Source organism: Anomalospiza imberbis, chromosome 1, assembly GCF_031753505.1.
Source record: "Anomalospiza imberbis isolate Cuckoo-Finch-1a 21T00152 chromosome 1, ASM3175350v1, whole genome shotgun sequence".
Taxonomy (NCBI): domain Eukaryota; kingdom Metazoa; phylum Chordata; class Aves; order Passeriformes; family Viduidae; genus Anomalospiza; species Anomalospiza imberbis.
The window spans coordinates 48,153,290-48,172,039 of NC_089681.1; the positions used below are offsets into that span (position 1 = coordinate 48,153,290).

The 18,750-nt window shown below is 40.1% G+C and overlaps 1 protein-coding gene across 3 annotated transcripts in view; it reads right to left on the reverse strand.

Moving 5' to 3' along the window:
• Positions 1 to 423: 423 nt before the first annotated feature.
• Positions 424 to 18,750, reverse strand: part of COLEC12 (collectin subfamily member 12) — a 94,541-nt gene continuing 76,214 nt past the window's right edge. Inside the window, exons 1-9 of one of the 3 annotated variants that reach the window (XM_068191022.1) lie at positions 18,557 to 18,695; positions 17,097 to 17,219; positions 10,870 to 10,968; positions 7,302 to 8,348; positions 5,393 to 5,890; positions 5,135 to 5,271; positions 4,266 to 4,375; positions 2,461 to 2,606; positions 424 to 1,297 (exon numbers count right to left, since the gene is read on the reverse strand). In XM_068191022.1, coding sequence (XP_068047123.1) covers positions 1,278 to 1,297; positions 2,461 to 2,606; positions 4,266 to 4,375; positions 5,135 to 5,271; positions 5,393 to 5,890; positions 7,302 to 8,348; positions 10,870 to 10,957 — 2,046 coding nt within the window. In that variant the 5' untranslated portion in view covers positions 10,958 to 10,968; positions 17,097 to 17,219; positions 18,557 to 18,695 and the 3' untranslated portion in view covers positions 424 to 1,277. Of the gene's footprint in view, positions 1,298 to 2,460; positions 2,607 to 4,265; positions 4,376 to 5,134; positions 5,272 to 5,392; positions 5,891 to 7,301; positions 8,349 to 10,869; positions 10,969 to 17,096; positions 17,220 to 17,542; positions 17,613 to 18,556; positions 18,696 to 18,750 lie in introns of those variants that run through there. The other 2 variants (XM_068191013.1, XM_068191004.1) reach the window with 2 other exon arrangements.

Genomic DNA, 18,750 nt, shown 5'->3' on the forward strand with positions numbered 1-18,750 from the left:
GAGGGAAGGAGGGAAGGAGGGAAGGAGGGAAGGAGGGAAGGAGGGAAGGAGGGAAGGAGGGAAGGAGGGAAGGAGGGAAGGAGGGAAGGAGGGAAGGAAGGAAGGAAGGAAGGAAGGAAGGAAGGAAGGAAGGAAGGAAGGAAGGAAGGAAGGAAGGAAGGAAGGAAGGAAGGAAGGAAGGAAGGAAGGAAGGAAGGAAGGAAGGAAGGAAGGAAGGAAGGAAGGAAGGAAGGAAGGAAGGAAGGAAGGAAGGAAGGAAGGAAGGAAGGAAGGAAGGAAGGAAGGAAGGAAGGAAGGAAGGAAGGAAGGAAGGAAGGAAGGAAGGAAGGAAGGAAGGAAGGAAGGAAGGAAGGAAGGAAGGAAGGAAGGAAGGAAGGAAGGAAGGAAGGAAGGAAGGAAGGAAAAGCTTTTATTAAAATGGTCTTTCCATAGTACCCTGATGAAACACTGGCTGTGATCAGAGCTATAATGAGTATCTAGTCCTTAGTCAACTTAATTGTTACACATGCAGACTAGACTGCATACAGTAAGGAAAACACTATCTAAAATCTGCTTTAAAAGTTATTTAACCAGAGCAAATCATCTGGGAAAGTAAAAACATTTCTAACTGGAAAAATATTTCTCTATAGCTGAGCTAGGCCTGACAGCAAACCTTAATGAATTATTAGTACCTTTATTGTTTTCTTTGGCCCCTGTGCACTATATTTGTAAAAAAAAGTCAGTAAAAAAGAGAACAATTGTAAAAAGCAAATATTTTGTACAAAAATACAAAGTTTTAAAAGCTCTTAAAAGTATATTCCATATTATTGATAAGAGTTGGACTATATATATATATTTATATAAAATCTATATATTCGTGTATCTGTATAATTTTCCTACATTTGGGATTTTAGCAAATTAAGCAACTGTTTACACAGTTGCTTTATATGTTTTTCTATATGAGTGACCAACAGTCTTACTCAGATTGATAGAATGTCTTTCCTCAGAAGACATAAGCTGCTTATGGATGTGGTTACTGGTTGGGAAGAAAATCTAAAACAGAATTAGTCCAACAGTATTTCCTGACGCTGAGGGTCAAAAGGCCTTAAATAATTACAGGATGCTGGAGAAGAGTTATTGCTGAATTCCTCGATGCTTTTAAATCAGTTTTCAGTGCTTGCTTTTTTCTGTTTTCATATTTTTTTCAATTTTGGAAGTCAGTGTTGCTCTTTCCCAGGATTTCCTTCTTCTTGACATAAATTTCCTTAATATGAAGGTATCTGTAAAGTTACAGCCTATTACACTCCAAGAATTTGCCCTACAGTATGAGAGAAAACAAGAAAAACAAAGAGAAAATGAAATCCTGTAAAAAGCCTGTGAAGATTAAACAAATTTCCAAAAAGAAAACTTACAGAGATCAAGGTATGTAAAAAATTTGAGCAGACTCGTATTCAGATACTGTAAGTCCTGGAGGATAAATATTTTTAAACCTCAAAGTTTTCTTAAAATAACATATGTATGTAGGAAAACCAGGGTAAATCATATTGTTACTTACACATGGTCCTTCACTCTGGACATCCAAACAGAATTATACACACAAAGCTAGTTCAGCACTTAGTTTTGTCTTAGGGGGACTATGGATGGGATGTAATTTTGGCTCTAGCTGACATTTATGTCTGCCTTCACTGAAATTCAGCCGACAAGTTTCCAGCTGGAGGAGCCAGGCACCCTTGGCAAAGCAATGTTTAAACAGGTTGTATGGAAGAGATAACGTTTCAAGCAGAGCCCCTCCATGAACAAACACCAGCTTTGACCACGTTCTGTGACGATGGGGCTGCGCTCTAAGCAGCCATGGGAACCACGTGCCCTCTGCTCCTGCAGAAATGCCTATGTCAACAGAAAGAGATGCCCTGTGGCAAACACCTGGCTGACTGCTGGCCACACTGGCAGTTTATGAGTCCTTCACTCCAGCTGCAACGGATGAGATGCTTATGGCCTATGGACCCAGCTTCTCAGTCCCATGGGACATCTCCTGGCAGTAATGGGAATTTTAAGATCTCCTTAGCAGTCACCAAGTGCCTCCTATTGCACAGACTCTCAAAACAGTCTTTTTGGTTTTTGGAGGCTGGTTCCTGAGCCACTGTAAGGCCAGCTTTCCCTGTTGTGTGGCCACTGACCCTATAAAGGCAGCTTCCAGCACGGGTAGAATCTGGACCATGTGCCAAATCATGCCCATGTGCTAAGCCTACTAGAAATGGTCAAGATTCTAAGCATTCCATGGCTATAGCCAGCTTTGAGGCTTCTTTTTCCAAGTGCAATAAATCCAGCACTTGCATCTGGATCTGAGTAGAAATGCTCCACATGTGATTCCCCCTCTTCCTCAACAAGGCACTGCTGTAGCATTCAGCCAAGATCTCACCTCTAGCTGTGGGACATTTACTATGGGCAAGATGGAATAATTAAACCAAGGGCCTTGCTTACCTTTGTCCATGTCTTTTTCACAAATGAAATTGTTAACATCTTCACAGTAGAAGTCATTCCAGAGCCCAGCATAGATCAACCCAGCGCAATCTTCCCCTGGCCCATGCCCGTGATCCCAGTTATCAGGCTGCCCAGTTTTCCAGTTTCTTTCCACAAAAAAGCAAGAGATATGATTGCACAACACAGCACACATGGCAGGTTTTCACCACAAGAAATTAACAAAAACATCATGAGATCTGTTCTGAACGGGAAACACACATTGAAACAAACAATACATGACTCTTGCTGAAAATGGAAAACAGATGTATTACAGAGAAGGGAATCTATTCAGCCTCCGGCTGCCAAAACTCAGAGACCTAAATTTAGACCAATGAACTTTATTTTAGTTTCTGAGCGTACATGCACACACAGTGGGAGTGCTCCATGCTCCAAGTGCATTGCTCCAAGCCTGCAAAACCTGCACACCGCATTCCTGCTGGCAGATGGGACTGAGAAGAGCCCACAAGCATAGAGGTAATGCCAAGATGCCAACAGCCTGCCCTTGCTTACTGCAAAGCCCTCTGACTGCACCAAAGATGGGCATCTTGGGAGGAGCAGCAAAGATCCATGTGTTTGAGGGACACGTACTCAGATGGGAAGGGAATTCTATTGACTTTTAAGAAATGCACACAGTATATTTACACACGATCTTTTGAGATCGTTAGCTTTGATGGCAAAATTGAACGTAGCAAGTAAAAAATCTTGCAGCAAGTGTTTCCTCATCCTGTTTTGGTTTAAGGAGTGAGAAACGCTTCCAAACTTAGGATTTAAAAGCTCAGTTTTCCTGAAGAAACAGGTTGTTGAAGGGAGCTTGTGATTGCTGGCTGACACAGCCCATGCTCAGCTAAAAAACATGCCTCCCTGACATAGAACGTCCAACCAGGCACCTGGGAGGACAAACATCTTTCCAGAAGTAATGAAATACTCCAAAAATCTGTAACCAACAGCTCTGAGGTTATGACAGAGCACCTAAAACCATGGTGTAGTGGAAATCTACTAAAAGCAGAACCTTCAGGAGGATCAGTCACAGTGCTGCCCTGAAGAGGAAGAAAGATGAAAATGGGAAAGGAGAAAAAGGGGAAAATATTACGTCTCATTTGAAATGAATCTGACTTTTTCCATGTTTTTCATCTAAATGAACACCAATGAGATCACAGCTAATCATCTGACTGACTGTAGCCTGTTTTTCTGAAGCACAGCATGTTCAGATCTATAAACTCTTTAGTCTACTCCTCAGTATTAAAAATTTGGGTGGTTGCAATCTGTTCCATTTAGGACAAATTAGGTGTAGCCCTAGGATTCCTGGAAAGCTGCCAATTCAGTTCTCAGCTGGCCAAAGCATAGACGCCCTCATTTCATGCATTTTCCTTATGTTGAATGCTTTCCACTTGGATTTGGGCTTTATCTAAAGACTGGTCATTTTTTATCAGAATGAGTACTCTATTTATAGCCAGTTGTAATGCAAATAAGGAAAATTCAAACCAAAACAGTAAAACTGTGCTTTCCATCTCAACTTTGTAATAAAAGTCAGAAGCTAAAGTTTTGGCAAGAAACACTGTGCTGCGTAGTTATGTGATTCTTTCATTCAACATTCAGTTTTCTTTCTGGCAAGGAAAGGAATCCTTGTGCATGGAGAAGGCAGAGAGAAAGAACCCAAGCACCCTCAGTAACAAATTAAATTATTGGCATCTACAACCATCTGAATTCATTAGATAATTTCTAGGTGCTGCTTTTAGAAGTGTCAGCATTGCTTTTTATTTACGTACGTGTAAACTGGTAAGGATCCATCCACCCATCTCCATTCATTTTCCTTCTCTGAATCTGTTAGTCCAATCCAGAAGCTGCCTTTCCCAAAAATCTGTCTTTTTATCCATTGCTGTGAAAGAAAGATCTTAGTCCATTACAAGGACAAGAGTTTTTGGGGCCAATACACTACACTGGTTTCATAAGCCTCTTGTTATTAGAATAGGGTGGGCCAGAGAATTTTTTCTAAGCTGAAGATATGTTTCAGAAGTTGGCCTTGGGACCCCTTGCCCAGACTAGAATCCCTTTCAGTTTGCAATGAGGTAGAGAGAGCTAGGCATGAAAATTGGGCTGACATAAAGCCACAGCTAATATCTTATAGACACAAATTGAAAAAAACCCTAAGTGCAAGGAATTCTATCTTGACATCTCCACTGCCATGTTGAATAGTATTAAAAATACTATTTGGACAGCAAAAACTATTGGTTAGATTAAAGATACTTTTGGGTCATACTAGTCCTAGGATGCATGTATTAAATCAGATAATTTAAAATTAAATTTTATTCACTGCTGCAAAAATACTTTGATAGTACACAAGGCATAATGGATTCCATCTTTAAAGGTTCAAAACTCCTACAGTTCTCAGCAGCTTTTCTGACTGCTCTGTCCCCACCACCTTCAGGGTCAGTATCAGTTCTACTCAAACTACCCTTCTGCACAGGGAGAAGCCGCTGATCAGGCACAGGGTGGACAAAATTCTAATGAGTCAATCAATATGTTTACTTCTACTGTATGAACTCATGGTGCTCTCAGCTTCCCACTATCTTGTGGTTTCTACATATTAAACAACTTCCAACTTCCTCCTTGAAAAACAGCAAGAGAAGGCAATTACCTGCTCCTCTTTGTTGTTGATGATAACCAAGCGCGATGCTTTCTCTTCACAGAATAACTTTGCCTCTTCAAAAATTTCTCTTTCAATTGAAAAGTAGTAGCACTTTTCCGTATAGTTCTTCCAATGGGGAGAACAACCTGTGATGTGAATTTTTTTGTGTTAAGCCTGTTATTGGTAGCTCAACAGAGCAGTAATAGGGTCAGTAATAAATGGAGGAACCCATTCCCATCCACAGCATGCAGTGTGTTGATGGCTTACCGTTAGCCTCGGGTACAGGCGTAGGTTCACTCTGTAGTGCCATTGGCATCCCTGGACCTGGCGGCCCTGGTGGGCCAGGTGGGCCAGGTGGGCCCTTTGGACCAGGCAGCCCAGGGACTCCAGGGAGTCCAGTTATTCCTCGTGGTCCTGGTAACCCTGGGCTTCCCACAGTTCCTTGCAGGCCTTGAAATCCAGGTGGGCCTTGAGGCCCTGGTGGACCATCCTTGCCTGGTGGCCCTGGTGGCCCTGGGTCTCCATTTGGTCCAGGCAGACCTGTCTTGCCCGGAGAACCTCTCTGACCTTTGGAGCCAGGCGATCCTCTTGAGCCTTTCCCGCCTTTTTCTCCTGGTGGCCCGGCTGGCCCAGGTGGGCCCTTCTCACCTGCAGGTCCTGGTGGTCCGGGCTCTCCTTTCTCTCCTTTTTGTCCTTTTAGGCCAGCGGGGCCAAGAGGACCTTGAGGGCCTCTGTCACCTTTAGGTCCCCTTGGTCCAGGAGGGCCTGAAACAATGTAAGCATGCAAAGTGGGGATATGCACAGAAAGCAAAACAAAAAGACCACGTGGGGTAGGCTTGTTTAATACATCTCAGACCAGCACCACTGGATGCTTAACAACACAGAAACTGGGCTAACAGCTGCTTTCATCAGTGCTTGTAATAGTGCAGCTGCTTTCCAGGTCCTATATACTGTTGTCCTTTCCTTGACCTCCACAAAATACAGGATACAGAAAATACTCTGATACACCCAGCCATGTGACTGGACAGTGACACCATGCCCCAGGTGACCAGCCAAGGTGCCAATCCCTGCAAAACTCTGTGCACTAGTCTATACCAGTGCATCAGTCCTGTGTGTTGGTGGTCCCGTTCCCTCACTCTGCCACGCTCCCTTCTCCTTCTGATCTCATCTCTCTGCTCTTAGTCCCAGGACTCTTTCTCCTGATCCTGTTTGTTGGTCTGTCAATAACAGGGTGTCAAAAAGAGACAAAATGATGGACAGTGAGCAAAAGGTTAACTGCGGGAAAGACCAGAAGTTGCAAATTGGCCAGCTCTAACAAGATAGGGAACGATAACCCATGACAGGAAATGACAATACTGTGACAGCAGTGAACAACCAAACAATTTGGGATTCTGTTCATGGATAAGCAAATCCCTCAGTATCTTCCCACCTCTGGTACAAATCTACATAATTTGAACTCCTACAGAGATAGAGTTCCAAGCTGGAATCATTTAGACCTGGTTGAAATGAGAATGGTTAAGGTTACTGACATGCAATCTTGGCACTAATGCAGCTTTAGTTTATTTGGAGCAATGGATTTATATTTGTGATTAGAGGTTGGGGCTGGTTCACATCTGATTGGAAATATGAGGGTTCTTTTCATTTGGGATAATTTTTGGCTGGGATAAACCTCCTAAACCTGATGCTATTTATTTCTGGAGAAAATAAAGTATCCCAGGATTAAAAACTAAGCAAAGTAGGATGTTTTCTGGCAAACTAACAACTGGCTTAAAGTGAAATAGCAACTTGTTTTTCAGTAAGGGTGGACCTTCCTGGGAATAGTCCAACATATATTTTTTAGCCATTTCCTCTTTACTGGGGATTGGTTTCTTGAGATTCCACACCTTCACTCACTTATTTTAGAAACTAAATCAAAACCAGATCCAGTCAGTCAGTCAGACAGAATAAAATTTTGCTAAGTCAGAACCTTCTTTCATAACATCCCCATTTTAGCTATGTAAAAAAGGCATAGAAAAATTAGTATGGAAAATTCAAGCTACATGTACATTTCCAAAGTTTAGGATTAGATAATGGAAAACCTTAGGACTCTGTGCCAGCATGCACTAACTTCCACAGAACTAAAGAAGTAATGCAAGCAGGAATTCAGCACACACATGTCATTAGGGAAGCTGAATACCTTGTAGGATAGTGAAGTTCTTGATGAGCTGGCCATGTTTGGAATCCACCAGCTTCATTTCTTCCATGATTACTGACAAATTGGCAACTTCAACATCTAATCTTGACCTCATCAAATCCTGTTGCACCTTGAGAGATGCAGAGTCTATGCGAATATTGGCTAGCGTGCTGTTCATAAAAATCAGTTCATCTGAGTGTTTACTTAAGGTGTCCGTACAAGTTGTTGTGACCTCATTGAGATTGCTCGTCAGTGTCCGTAGGTGATGAGCAGTGTAGCTGATGTTGTTGATGATATTGACTATATCGGTTTCAAAGACCTGGAACCTTTCTTCTAGATGGCTGAATTTGGCAGCAGTTCTGTTTTCATCTCCTTTATGCTGTTCCTGGAGATCCTTTAGACTTTGTTCATTGGCTTGGGCAATTGTGGTGATATTCTCCATCTGCCCACTAAAGGAGCTGAGCTGATTGTTCATGTCTTCAAGTGTATCATTGTTGGCTTTTGCCATTGCTGAGTTGTTGGCAGCCAAAGCCTGTAAATTGTGTACTTTCTCCTTAAGCCAGTCAGTATCCTTCCGGGCCTGAAGGACAACCTGCTGCAGATTTTGAAAGTCATTCTTGATTCTTATAATAGCTGAGCTTGTATCTTCCATTGACTTCTGTAAGACACTGATAAGATTTCTTTGCTGTATTTGAGTCAGGTTTAAGTTGTTAAGGCTCATGATGACCACGTTATGAGAATGCTCTTGGCTTTGCAGATTTGCTTGTATATTACTTGTGTCTTGTTGGAGATTGTTGATATAGCCAGTATATGCCTGGAGAGTCTTATTGACACTGATGATCATGAAAGAGTTACTATCTAAGGCACTTTTCATTTGGTTCTGTCTATCATCTAATAAATTTCCAGTCTCTTGCAGCTTCTCCAGTGTGTCTTTGTTTATGCTAGTTTTCTCTGCAATGTCATGAAGCTGCTGACGAAGAGCCAGAATGTCAGATCTGAAGCTGGACAGTTCAGTGTTAGTATTCAAGGCTTTTTGTCCAGCTTGGTCATCTGTTGTACAGGCAAAAAAAAAAAAAAAAAAAAAAAAAAAAGAACGGTTTTAGTGTTTTATTTTTAACACAGTATAAAACAGCACAGTGTATTTTAAGAAGAGTCAGGTTGTCAAACAATTCAGTAGAACTTTTATGCCATCTTTTCCAGAAAAGAGAAACCACTAAGCAAAGTTCTGCCTCCTCTAGACAGAGAAATAAAGCAAAGAGGAATTGATGGAGACCTTGTGTCTTGCTGAGGAGAGCAAAACAGTGATTCTGTCATCATGAATGGGAAAAAATATGGTTAGAAACTCATGAGTATATGCAATCAAGAATGCTGTGCTCTGAATGAAAACTGAATGGGAAACAGAATTCAAAACATTAAACAGGTATCAGGAAGTGTAGGTTTTGAAGTTACAACTGGATTTTGCTGAAAGCTCAGAACTTTATTTTAACTGTTCATGTTTTCCTCTTTCTTTTCATTGCAAGTGGAATACCTTCATTGTGATTTAGTACATATAGTTCCAACTTTTAAAACCTTGGGTTTAGCTTTAAGTAAGTTCTGATACATATTTTAAAGCAATCTGGTTTAGGGACAAAAGTTTTGCCAGCAGGCTACTTCAGATATGTCAGGATAAGATATATTTCTGGTTTTCTCTCTATTACATTACTATTGCTTTTAATGACATTTATTTTGCCATTATTGTTTCCTCATGTTCTGAGTTTGAGGAAGGCAAAACCTTTAATCTTTGAGAAACATCTCTGGTTGGGCTTACATTGCCCTGTGGAATACTTCTGGAAGCTTGTCCAAGTATGATAAAGCATTTGAGATTGCACAGCCTATCATCCAGGACATAGAAACCAAGGAAATAAGCAGTCAACACTTGCTTTCAGGGAAGACTCCCTTGCTTGACCTCAATCACTTCACTATCCTGCTCACAGTCCATGTATTTTTGTCCTCATCTACGTGTAGCTATATTTATGAATTAGACAGTCTGAAGACCATAATTTCAGATGATGCCAAGAGAGAGCAGTATGGTTTTCATAAATTACAGTGAATTACAGCTGTGTATGGTGCTTTTGTCTGGTGTGATTGAATGAGTCATGATGGCAAATGTCATATGATGGCTTGTGAGACTTCAACCTGAAGTGTTTATGGAGTCTTTTGAGGATGGACATCTTCCTGAGCACAGTTCCTCTCCCTGCCACTTGTCTCACCCCCAGATCTTCTCAGCTCTGACTCTATGTTTACCTCTTGGCTGCAGCTCAAATTATACTGTGTTCCTCACTCAGCTCTGACAACTGCAAGGTCCACATGCAGCTAATCCCTGAAGGCCTGTCTTCCATTCACCACACACTTTTATCCTTCTGGCCCTACAGCAACTCTCTTACTTTTATGTCTCATACTCAAACCGCTCCAGGACTTTCCTAACTTCCTCCATGGCAAGTCCACTAAATGGGAACTGATGATCCTGAGCATCTCACTGAGCATCCAGCCAGCAGTGTGTAAAAATGTGTGGCCATGAAAGAAGCAAAGGTGCTCCAAGTCATGAAAATTTAATCAGTATAATATAATAACCCAAATAGAATCCCAAAAGTTGCATGAGCAACCTTTACAGAAGTAAAGTGTAACATTTACTTCCGTAGATGTGTCAGTAAAAGAACATATCACTGAATTACCCCACGTCTTTGAACTAAATGTAGTGTGCAAATACTTTAGAAGCCAGCTATTTTGAGGGGAAAATGATGTAAAAATTTACAATCAAGCTGCAAGCAAGAAAGTTTTCCTAGAAATACATGTCTCAATATATGGTTTAGAAAACTAGTCAAAATTTATTTCAAGAATCACATGCATGTATGTGTATATTAATACTTCTACAATGAAAACTACATTTATAGGAAGAAAAGTAAAAATGTACACTTAGAGAGTAGAATCTTTATCCGTGATTTTTTTTTTTACATCTTCCTGAAAATGGAGAACTTTGATAGCACTTGGGAGACCCAAACAGATAACAATCTTATGTCCTGTATTCCTTGAGATGATCAATAAACAATTTATGGAGGTAATACACTTGCCTCAGACACAAGCATTTTGAATAGTTAATTATTTGTGTACCTGGTAAAGTGGTCTTCAGTTTTGAATCTTAATTGCTAAAACAGCATCAAGATGACTGGGTGACAGGTGCTCATTTTATGTAGAATCTTTTGTGCTGTAGAACAACTACTGTTATGTTTTAGATCTCTACCTCAGAGAAGATTCTCTCCTGAGGACAACATTTAAGTGTCTGTTTATTTAAGTATAAATGCTTTCAGAGTGACTTCAGTGGGAACTGTAGATTTTGAAGTATTCTTAAGATGCTCGTCTCAGTAGAGCTGATCAGAGCTATTTTTAAGTACTTTCCCAAGTACTTGAGAAACTGGAATGGAAGTGCTGTATCTTGTCATAGGCAAAGATTTTACAGGCAAATTTCCTGCCTCAATCTGCCAGGAGAGCACCCCAGGTCCATAATACAAAGGGGCTTTGCTTGCATGTAGGTTACCTAATTTCTTCAGATCACTCTCCACTTCTGTGAGCTTTTCTGTGTATCTTCTGTGGGATGTTTCCAGGCCACCTGTCACATTGTCCATTTTTTCTACAACTAGAGGAGAGAGAACAGTGTGTTATGAAAAGAAGAAAAGGGAAATTATGAGAAAAGACTAGTAAACAATAAAGCAAACAAAACCCCACACCATTACCACCAAACAGTAAAAAAAGAAAACACCTTAAAATTGCCTTGCTTGCCATTACATACTGCTGTTGCTCTTTGAAATGTTGGAAGGATGAGCTCGTATTTGCTGGTGGACCCAGAATTCTTCTACTTCTTCAGTCTGCCAGCAGTCCCTAATGACTTTTTTTTACCCATGAGAAATCTCTTGCCTGAATGAGGAAATCCCTCTTTGTGGGTTTTCCTCACAAACAAAGTCCTTTTCTTTTAACAGTATTTCCATGCTTCAAGCACAGTGCTGTGTGGCAAAGGAAAATGGATTGCTAAAGGCTCAGATGTGTGAAAGAAGACTTCCTTTAGTTTTGCTATGAGCCATTTCTCCTTAAAAAGACTTTTTTTTTTCTTGTGCCTTTTCATCATTAAAAGTTGCCACCTGGATAGCAAACTTAGGTCTGATAGTAACTGCGAAATGTTTCGGGGTGGTTTAAACATATTGATAATGGTACAGATCACTCAAAACAGTCTTGAAATGATTCTGCCTCATTAAGATTGAAAGGATGGTCATTCAGGAAGTGCAGATTTATGACTGATGTGCGCTTTATTTTGTAATGCCTGAGCACTTTTCTTGTCACTGAGACACTCAATTATTTGATGAAATTAATACGGGAATGGAAAAAGCAGAGGAACAAATAAACAGCCCGGGGTGGCTTCCAGTGGCAAAAATGTGAAATGCTTGCAAGGTTAGAGGTAGCCTACAGTTTTCACTCTAGACTTTGTCTAATAGCCTTTTTCATTCAAGCCACAACCTGGGGTAGAAATAATCTCATTTTCATAATGAGATTATTTAGTCCTTTTGCTATACTGGGAACAGACTGGGTCTGTAACAACCCTGGGAGAGGCTACATGAGTTATTGTACCAGCTCCTTTTTTCAAACAGAACAAAAAAAGTGTTTCCCATGTTTTGAGGTTCTGTAAACCTGTGTGGAGTAGGAGTACCTCTTAACTCTGTCTGTGAATGATCTGCAGCTAGGAAAGAGTCTCATAAAAATTGTTGCTATGTAAAGGTTAGTGTTTTCACAAGAAGTGAAATTTAGGGATCTTTTGCTGCTCATGAGTGACCACATGAATCCCAGACCTTTAAAGTGTAGTGTAGTCCATCAGGTGCTCCTTCTTTATTAACGTTTGCATTTGTTTTTCTGATTCTGGGTACCACTGTTACACTGGAGGCTTTTACTGCTTCCCCAAAACCAACATGAGAAAAATAGACCAAGACTATTTGATGGAACATCACTGAGGAGTTACAACAGAGAAAAAGTCTCAGGAGCTTCAGAGAGACCATACAGCCTTTGGTGAATTACCTGCCTGCTCCTTTCTAGGCTGCTAACAAGCCAGTAAAACAGAAACTTTACTCTGTGTGTGCAGTCAGTCAGAGTGTGGCGAAAGCGTGTATTTGAGATGATGACAGATTGCTTGCTAAACACCAGACCCAGGCTACAATAAAGGCTTTGCTTTTTCAGAGGGACAGTTGCTCAATATCTTCTGCTTTAGAAAGCATTTTTCTCCCCATTATAGCACTAATTTTTCACTGGTTCTTCTGCCCATTAAAGTTGTCAAAATGCTATATGCCATTTTTCCTAAATGAAACCAGAGTTGATTCTCTGTTTATCCTGCCCTGCTGTCTTCCAGGCTGGAGCCCAGATCAACAAAGGTCCTTCAGCTACTTCTGACTCTCCACTCACTGATGCATGTATATGCCTATACATCACATGCAGAGAAAGCAAGGACTTGGCTTTTCCTTCTGGCTCTAGGCAGCTCCTTGTTCAGTCTGTGGTGTTCTCCTTTGTCTACAGATAGTCACTGCCAGAGCATGGCTCACTCTGGGCACTTAGAGGGACCTTATGAAATAATCTGTATTTAAAAAGCAGGCCTAATTCAAGTGTTTCTGCTGAACTTGTGCTTTGACTAGCAATGTCACGTCACCTATGGTTCTTGCTAATTCAGTTTTAATGTAATATTCAACTGTTTCCCCAGTTATGCAACACACTTGGAGTTGGCAAATGAATATATATTATCAGTAATTAAAAGAAAAATGTAATTTCTTCCTTTTGATGTCCAAATGAATGCTTGTTTGTACTTCAGATCTGAAGTTTGTAAAACTAAACTATCATATAACAAGTATGTTTTCATGGTTGAATTAAATTGAACACTGGAAGCTTGAGTTAAAATATAACCTTGAAGAGTCCAAAGCAATTGTAAACAAAACAGTAGTAATCCTATCAATAAGTCATTGTCTGGTAGTTAAATGAGACTGAACAGAAGTAATTATACAACAGCATATGTTATTTTCATTGTTCAAAGTGAAAAAAAACCCCAAACCACTGAACTCCAGCAGCAGAAACATGGTCTCTGCAAACCTGACTGCAGGGTTAGCTCAAGGGCTAAGCTGCCATCCCATAGATAAACTAATGCATGTATTTGCTTTATATTGGGGTGGGATCTTAGCCTCCATGGTCAAATAAATCATGGGTTTGGGGAACTTGATCCCCTGCCCAAACTCCTTCCCAAAGCAAGTTGTAGCTTATTTGCTTTTCTTGCTATTGCCCTGCAAGTGGAAAGGATGAATTTGGGAGAGAGTGAGTAGCAAGAGGCCAGAGTTGGGTTTTGTTGCTCTTGATGTCAAAAGAGGTCATATGGACTGATGTCCTGTTATTGGGAATGTCTTTCCTTCCCTGGTAGTAGCTCCCACCACCATCTCTGGATGGAGCCTTCCATGGTAGGTGAGCATATGGAACACTCTCAGAAGCGGAAGTCAGCGTCTAGCGAGTGCCCCAGACTTGAACAGCCACTTTCCACCTTCTCCACAAAAAGGCAAACAGGCAGATCAGCTGTAATATCCCACACAAAAGGCTACTCTGCTGCTCCCAACAGTCTGCCCCCTCTTGAAAAGGCAAAGTTGTGTATGTCTTAACTTGCTTTTGGTTAACTTCACCTTAATTCACAGCTTGGTCTCTCTCTCTGCATTGTCATCTCATTTTCTGACAAGAACGCAGTGGAAAATATGGCAAAGATCCTCTAAAGGAAGCCCAAATTTCAAGTAGTTGCTGAGCAGACCAGTGAGGACTGTCTGCATCTAAGCCACTATGGCACAATGTGCCATTTCACCAGGATGTGTTGGCCCCAGGTAATGGCAGGCAAACTATGTCTGGGAGACAGATAAAAGAATGAAGATGAAAGTCATGATGGGCATTACTCAAGAAACCTAAAACCAAGGATTGACTAGAGAATAAAAACTAACAGAAATTCAAGCTACAAGCATTCCCTTACTGGAACGAGCCACAGGAAGACCATTCATCTTCAATAGACAAATCTGACACCGGCTGGTGCCAGAAAAAATTTAACTTTGTATTTTTCATTTAATTTAATAATGTGCAAAAATTGCCGATTGCTTTATTAGTGTTTTTAAACAACAATTTTTCTTCTCAAAGCAGAAGAATACTAAACTTGCCTTGTTATTCCTTCATGTTTTGTTTCCTTGTTATTCATTCATGTTTTGGTTTCAGGGTTCTCCAACATACTATGTAATTTTTACCACTAGTTTGGAGGTTTGTTCTGTGTTGACTTTGCCTCCCACTGAGTTACTTTTTTGCTTGCTAAATTTAATCCACTGATTAGTAGTTTTAAATCACAAAGGATATTTAAATGTGACGTAGGAAATTAAAGTTTTAAAAGTAGTTTTGGGCTCTATAAACATAAGTGTGGAGGCAAATTTAATAGAAACTTAGCTAAGAGACTGAAAGAATCCCTGATGCCAGCAGAATTCATTCTTTCAGTGTAATATTGCAGTGAAAAAGAGAAGCCAAATTCTGATACAGAGAGGAGAGTTCAAGAACAATATACTTTTATTCAGAATTTTGGTCTTCTTTAAGGCCTAATTCCTTCTCAACAATCAAAACTATTGCAGTAATTAATTTGAATAAGTACCGTCAGCTGGGGTTTCATCTAACTTATGTTTTCCCTGCAAATTAGCAGGTAGGTACCCAGAAGACAAAGCTCTTAAGCTGTAGGTACAAAGGGCAGAATTAATGTCTGACATATGAGCATTTGCTGCTTGCTGTTACAGAAGTTACTTGGATTCAACAAGACTTTTGTCTCTCTGCCTCTTTTCCTTGGCATTCAAATGTTGCAATCACCAAGATGGTGAGCAGTGGAGCAGTGGTCACCAAACTGTCTTAGGGTCTGCAAGCAAGATATGCATTATCTACCTTCCTACAATCCCTTTTACATTTATTTTTGGAAGAGGGAATTCTTTTGTCCTTGTCCTGGATGGCTGTGATTTGGTACTGCTATGACAGAAAGACTCATCTCTGATGAGTGACTGCTTATTCAAAGAAGGAAGTTTAGAAATGAGTGAAGCAAAGTTTGAGCCTCAAGAAGAGAGCAAAGTCTGGGGAAAAGATGGTGCTAGGGGTCCCCATAGAGGTAGAAGCTTGAAAACTAGATTGAAACGAGGACAAACTCCTTCTCCCAAAGTCTCCTGAACTCCTTATTGCTACTGCTTCCTCCACACATGCAAATCATTTGCCAAAGCAAGATAAAGAGCAGTAGACTCTCCAGCTTGATATGCTGCATCTGATGCTGAGTGAGGGCTGAGTCTTCTGGGAAGCCCCAGAACTGACAGTCTTATATAAAACTCTTGAAGGAAATTCTGCTAAATCCCAGTCACTTAGTGTCTGGGTTAAGTCTGGAAAGATCCCATTCTCATCTGATGTAAGCAGATCTCTGCAGATTTATATCTGCAAATGGCCTCCCATAATCCATTTGACCAAATAATCTTATATTTATAGATCAAAAATAAGTTTTTGAATCCTGGAAGGCTTTTTGTCCCTCAAAATCTGACTTCCAGAGACCAGTTACTTGAGGAGATGTATTCACATAGATGTACTGCAATTTTTTACATTTGATGTGAATTTGCCACCTTCTGTCTGCTTTATCATGAAACATGATTACCTAAGTCTCTCTATCTGTTCTTCACATTCTCTCTTTTCCCTGGATAAATCTCCCACCTAAACAAAACAGTTTTAATTTTCTCCCACTCAAAACTGTGCCAAATCCCCTTAAATAATTATTTATCCTTTCTATTTCTGCAATTTCCTTTTCTTTCCCTGGCAAAGGACCAGAGGTGATGTCAGCTCTGCTATGAGTGCAGCTGTTGGCAGCACAGGATGCAAAGCATGCTAATCACATGAATATTTACTCAGCTCCTTGGAGGGGTTTTGAAGCTAGTCTCGGAGCCATACTCAGACAGGTAGTTTAGAACTAGCTTGGTTTTCTCTGCAACAAGCTGTGATGCCCTGTTATAATGCTCACAATGATGTTGCTCACTTTCCTTTTCATGCCAGAAATTCACATCTTATTTATTTAACTTATTATAGCTGTAACTGCACAATAAGTAGGTATTTACATCAAAACATTTTTATAAATGCCTAAGTGGCTATACTTAATTTGTGATAAGAGTTTATGGGAATTTTAAGCCATGTTTCCCAATGTGCCCAGCCAATGACTTGCACAAATGAAATTCTCTCCATTCCTGGGTTGTTCAACTACCAAAATCTTTGAAATTACTGTTAAAAACATCTAAATGTCTTTGTTCATCACAATTATTGTGGGTAGTCAATACACTGGCACCTCCTGGTTTAATTTTTCTTCTTCCAGATATTTCAAAGTAATATTGACACTACATTTTGTTCCTGTGATAAATATTATATTAGTAAGATATTCCTGGCTGTTGCACATGTTACACAGCTTTGCATCTTCCAGTACTCTCTCTTGGTGGAGGAATTATTATTTTGTTTTAACCTTCCTTTCAAATGTCTAATCTGGTTTAAAAATGTCATAGTTATTTAAAAGTGAAATTCTAATGTTGCAGTTTATTGTTATGTACATACAAAAAGCCAACATGGTCCAAGTACTGATATTTAGGCTAAAATGTGACAAATTCCTAGCTAGTAAGTGACAATGTGTTTGGACGCTTGTCTGAAATGTTGGTCTCAATGCATACATACCTTTGTATCCCAGAATGGCTACTGTGATTGTTAACAGGGCACATAAAATGTATAATAAGATGATGGAGAACTTCAGTGCCCAGTTATTTTTACATTTGGTACATTGGCTCCCCTCCTGAATACCTGCAACAGAAGATTTAAAGAAATTTAAAACATTTGCAAAGAACACATTGCTGGGTTTGTCTCCCCATCTCCTTCCCTCTGTTTTCTGAAGAGCAAATTCTTTATCACAGCAGATGACGTTTACATATGGTGCCTATTTGCCTATGCTGCCAGGATAAAAAATCGTGGTGGTTAGAACATCTGTTCAGTGAAACAATCACTTTGGGATTTTAGCATGTGTAAGAGAAGTAAGTTCTGCTTCACTGGACAACCTCTGTCTTTCCTGAGAGGTGGCTGTTTTCTGATTGTGCTAACAAGACTATAGTGAGTTTTGGAAATAAAACCTTTATTAGCATCTCCTCTGTCAGGCATCACACTGCGGCAGCTTTTTCTTAGCATTTGGTATCCCTATGGGGGCAATAGGACACAACAAATGTTCTGGCAGAAAAAAACCCCACAGAAATAAAAGAACATTGTGAAAAACTGGTAGGAGTAGTTCTCCTTTGTAACAATCACCACAGATAGTTACCAGGCAAACACTTTCCACAATGAGAGAGACTTCTTGCAAATTTTGGGGGGTTTTGGAGGACACTATTTTCACAGAAAAGAAGGGGTGCTTTACTGGTACAGTGATCCGTTCATCCACAGAAAAAGTGCTGATGAATTTCTCTTTGTGGACAAGCTTAAGAAAAACAGCCTCAAATTGATGAAAGAAAACAGAGCTTTACTATTCTAAATTTAAACTTTTTTCCAGAACAGCTTGATATCTTTGAGTCTTTTAGGGAAGCACTTTTCCTCTGTTAGGGAAGCAATTTTCCTCTTTTGTGCTCCTCGGGAATAGCTCAAGAGTGTTCGGAGCATGGATTATTAATCAGAAGCACAAATGTGTAAAAACCTGAAAACTGGACCGATGTGCTGGAAGAAACAGACGGGATTTATCCATCTTTCCAAGGAGCGTTAAGCAGGCCAGGATTAACGTAACTTTCTGCATCTGTCAGAAAATGCATTTCTTTGATATTTCACTCTATTTGTGTACTATTAGGGGAGTCCCACAGGAAAGCTTTAAGCTCTAATAAATTCTATGTACCAGATTATTTAACTAATCAAAACTTGCTCTGTTGCTTTTTATGAGTAACTTATATTTCCCCTGAGGCCTAACACGCAGATGATTTTACTTTTCCAAACTCATGACCTTCTGCAGAGTGGTTTTTTATTTTTCATTTTCTTTTAAGAGAAAAGCACAGGCCACTTCCCCTGGGTTCAAGAAGGATGGGTGACCAACATAATGAGTTAAGTCAATTCATTTCTCTCTCCAATGGCTTCCTGTAACCTAATGTACTTGAAGAAGGAAGGATTACCATATTGGAGCAACTGAGGAAGAGGATTTATACAAAGTTTATTTCACAGGGCATTGTCTTCAATCCTCTCTGCACATATACTCGCTGTGGGTAAGGAAGAAATGCATCTTTTGCAGGTCTTTTCCACCTTACATTATATCATCACATGTTTTTTCTAAACTTTTCAGGTGTGACATCACATACTGTCGCCATGT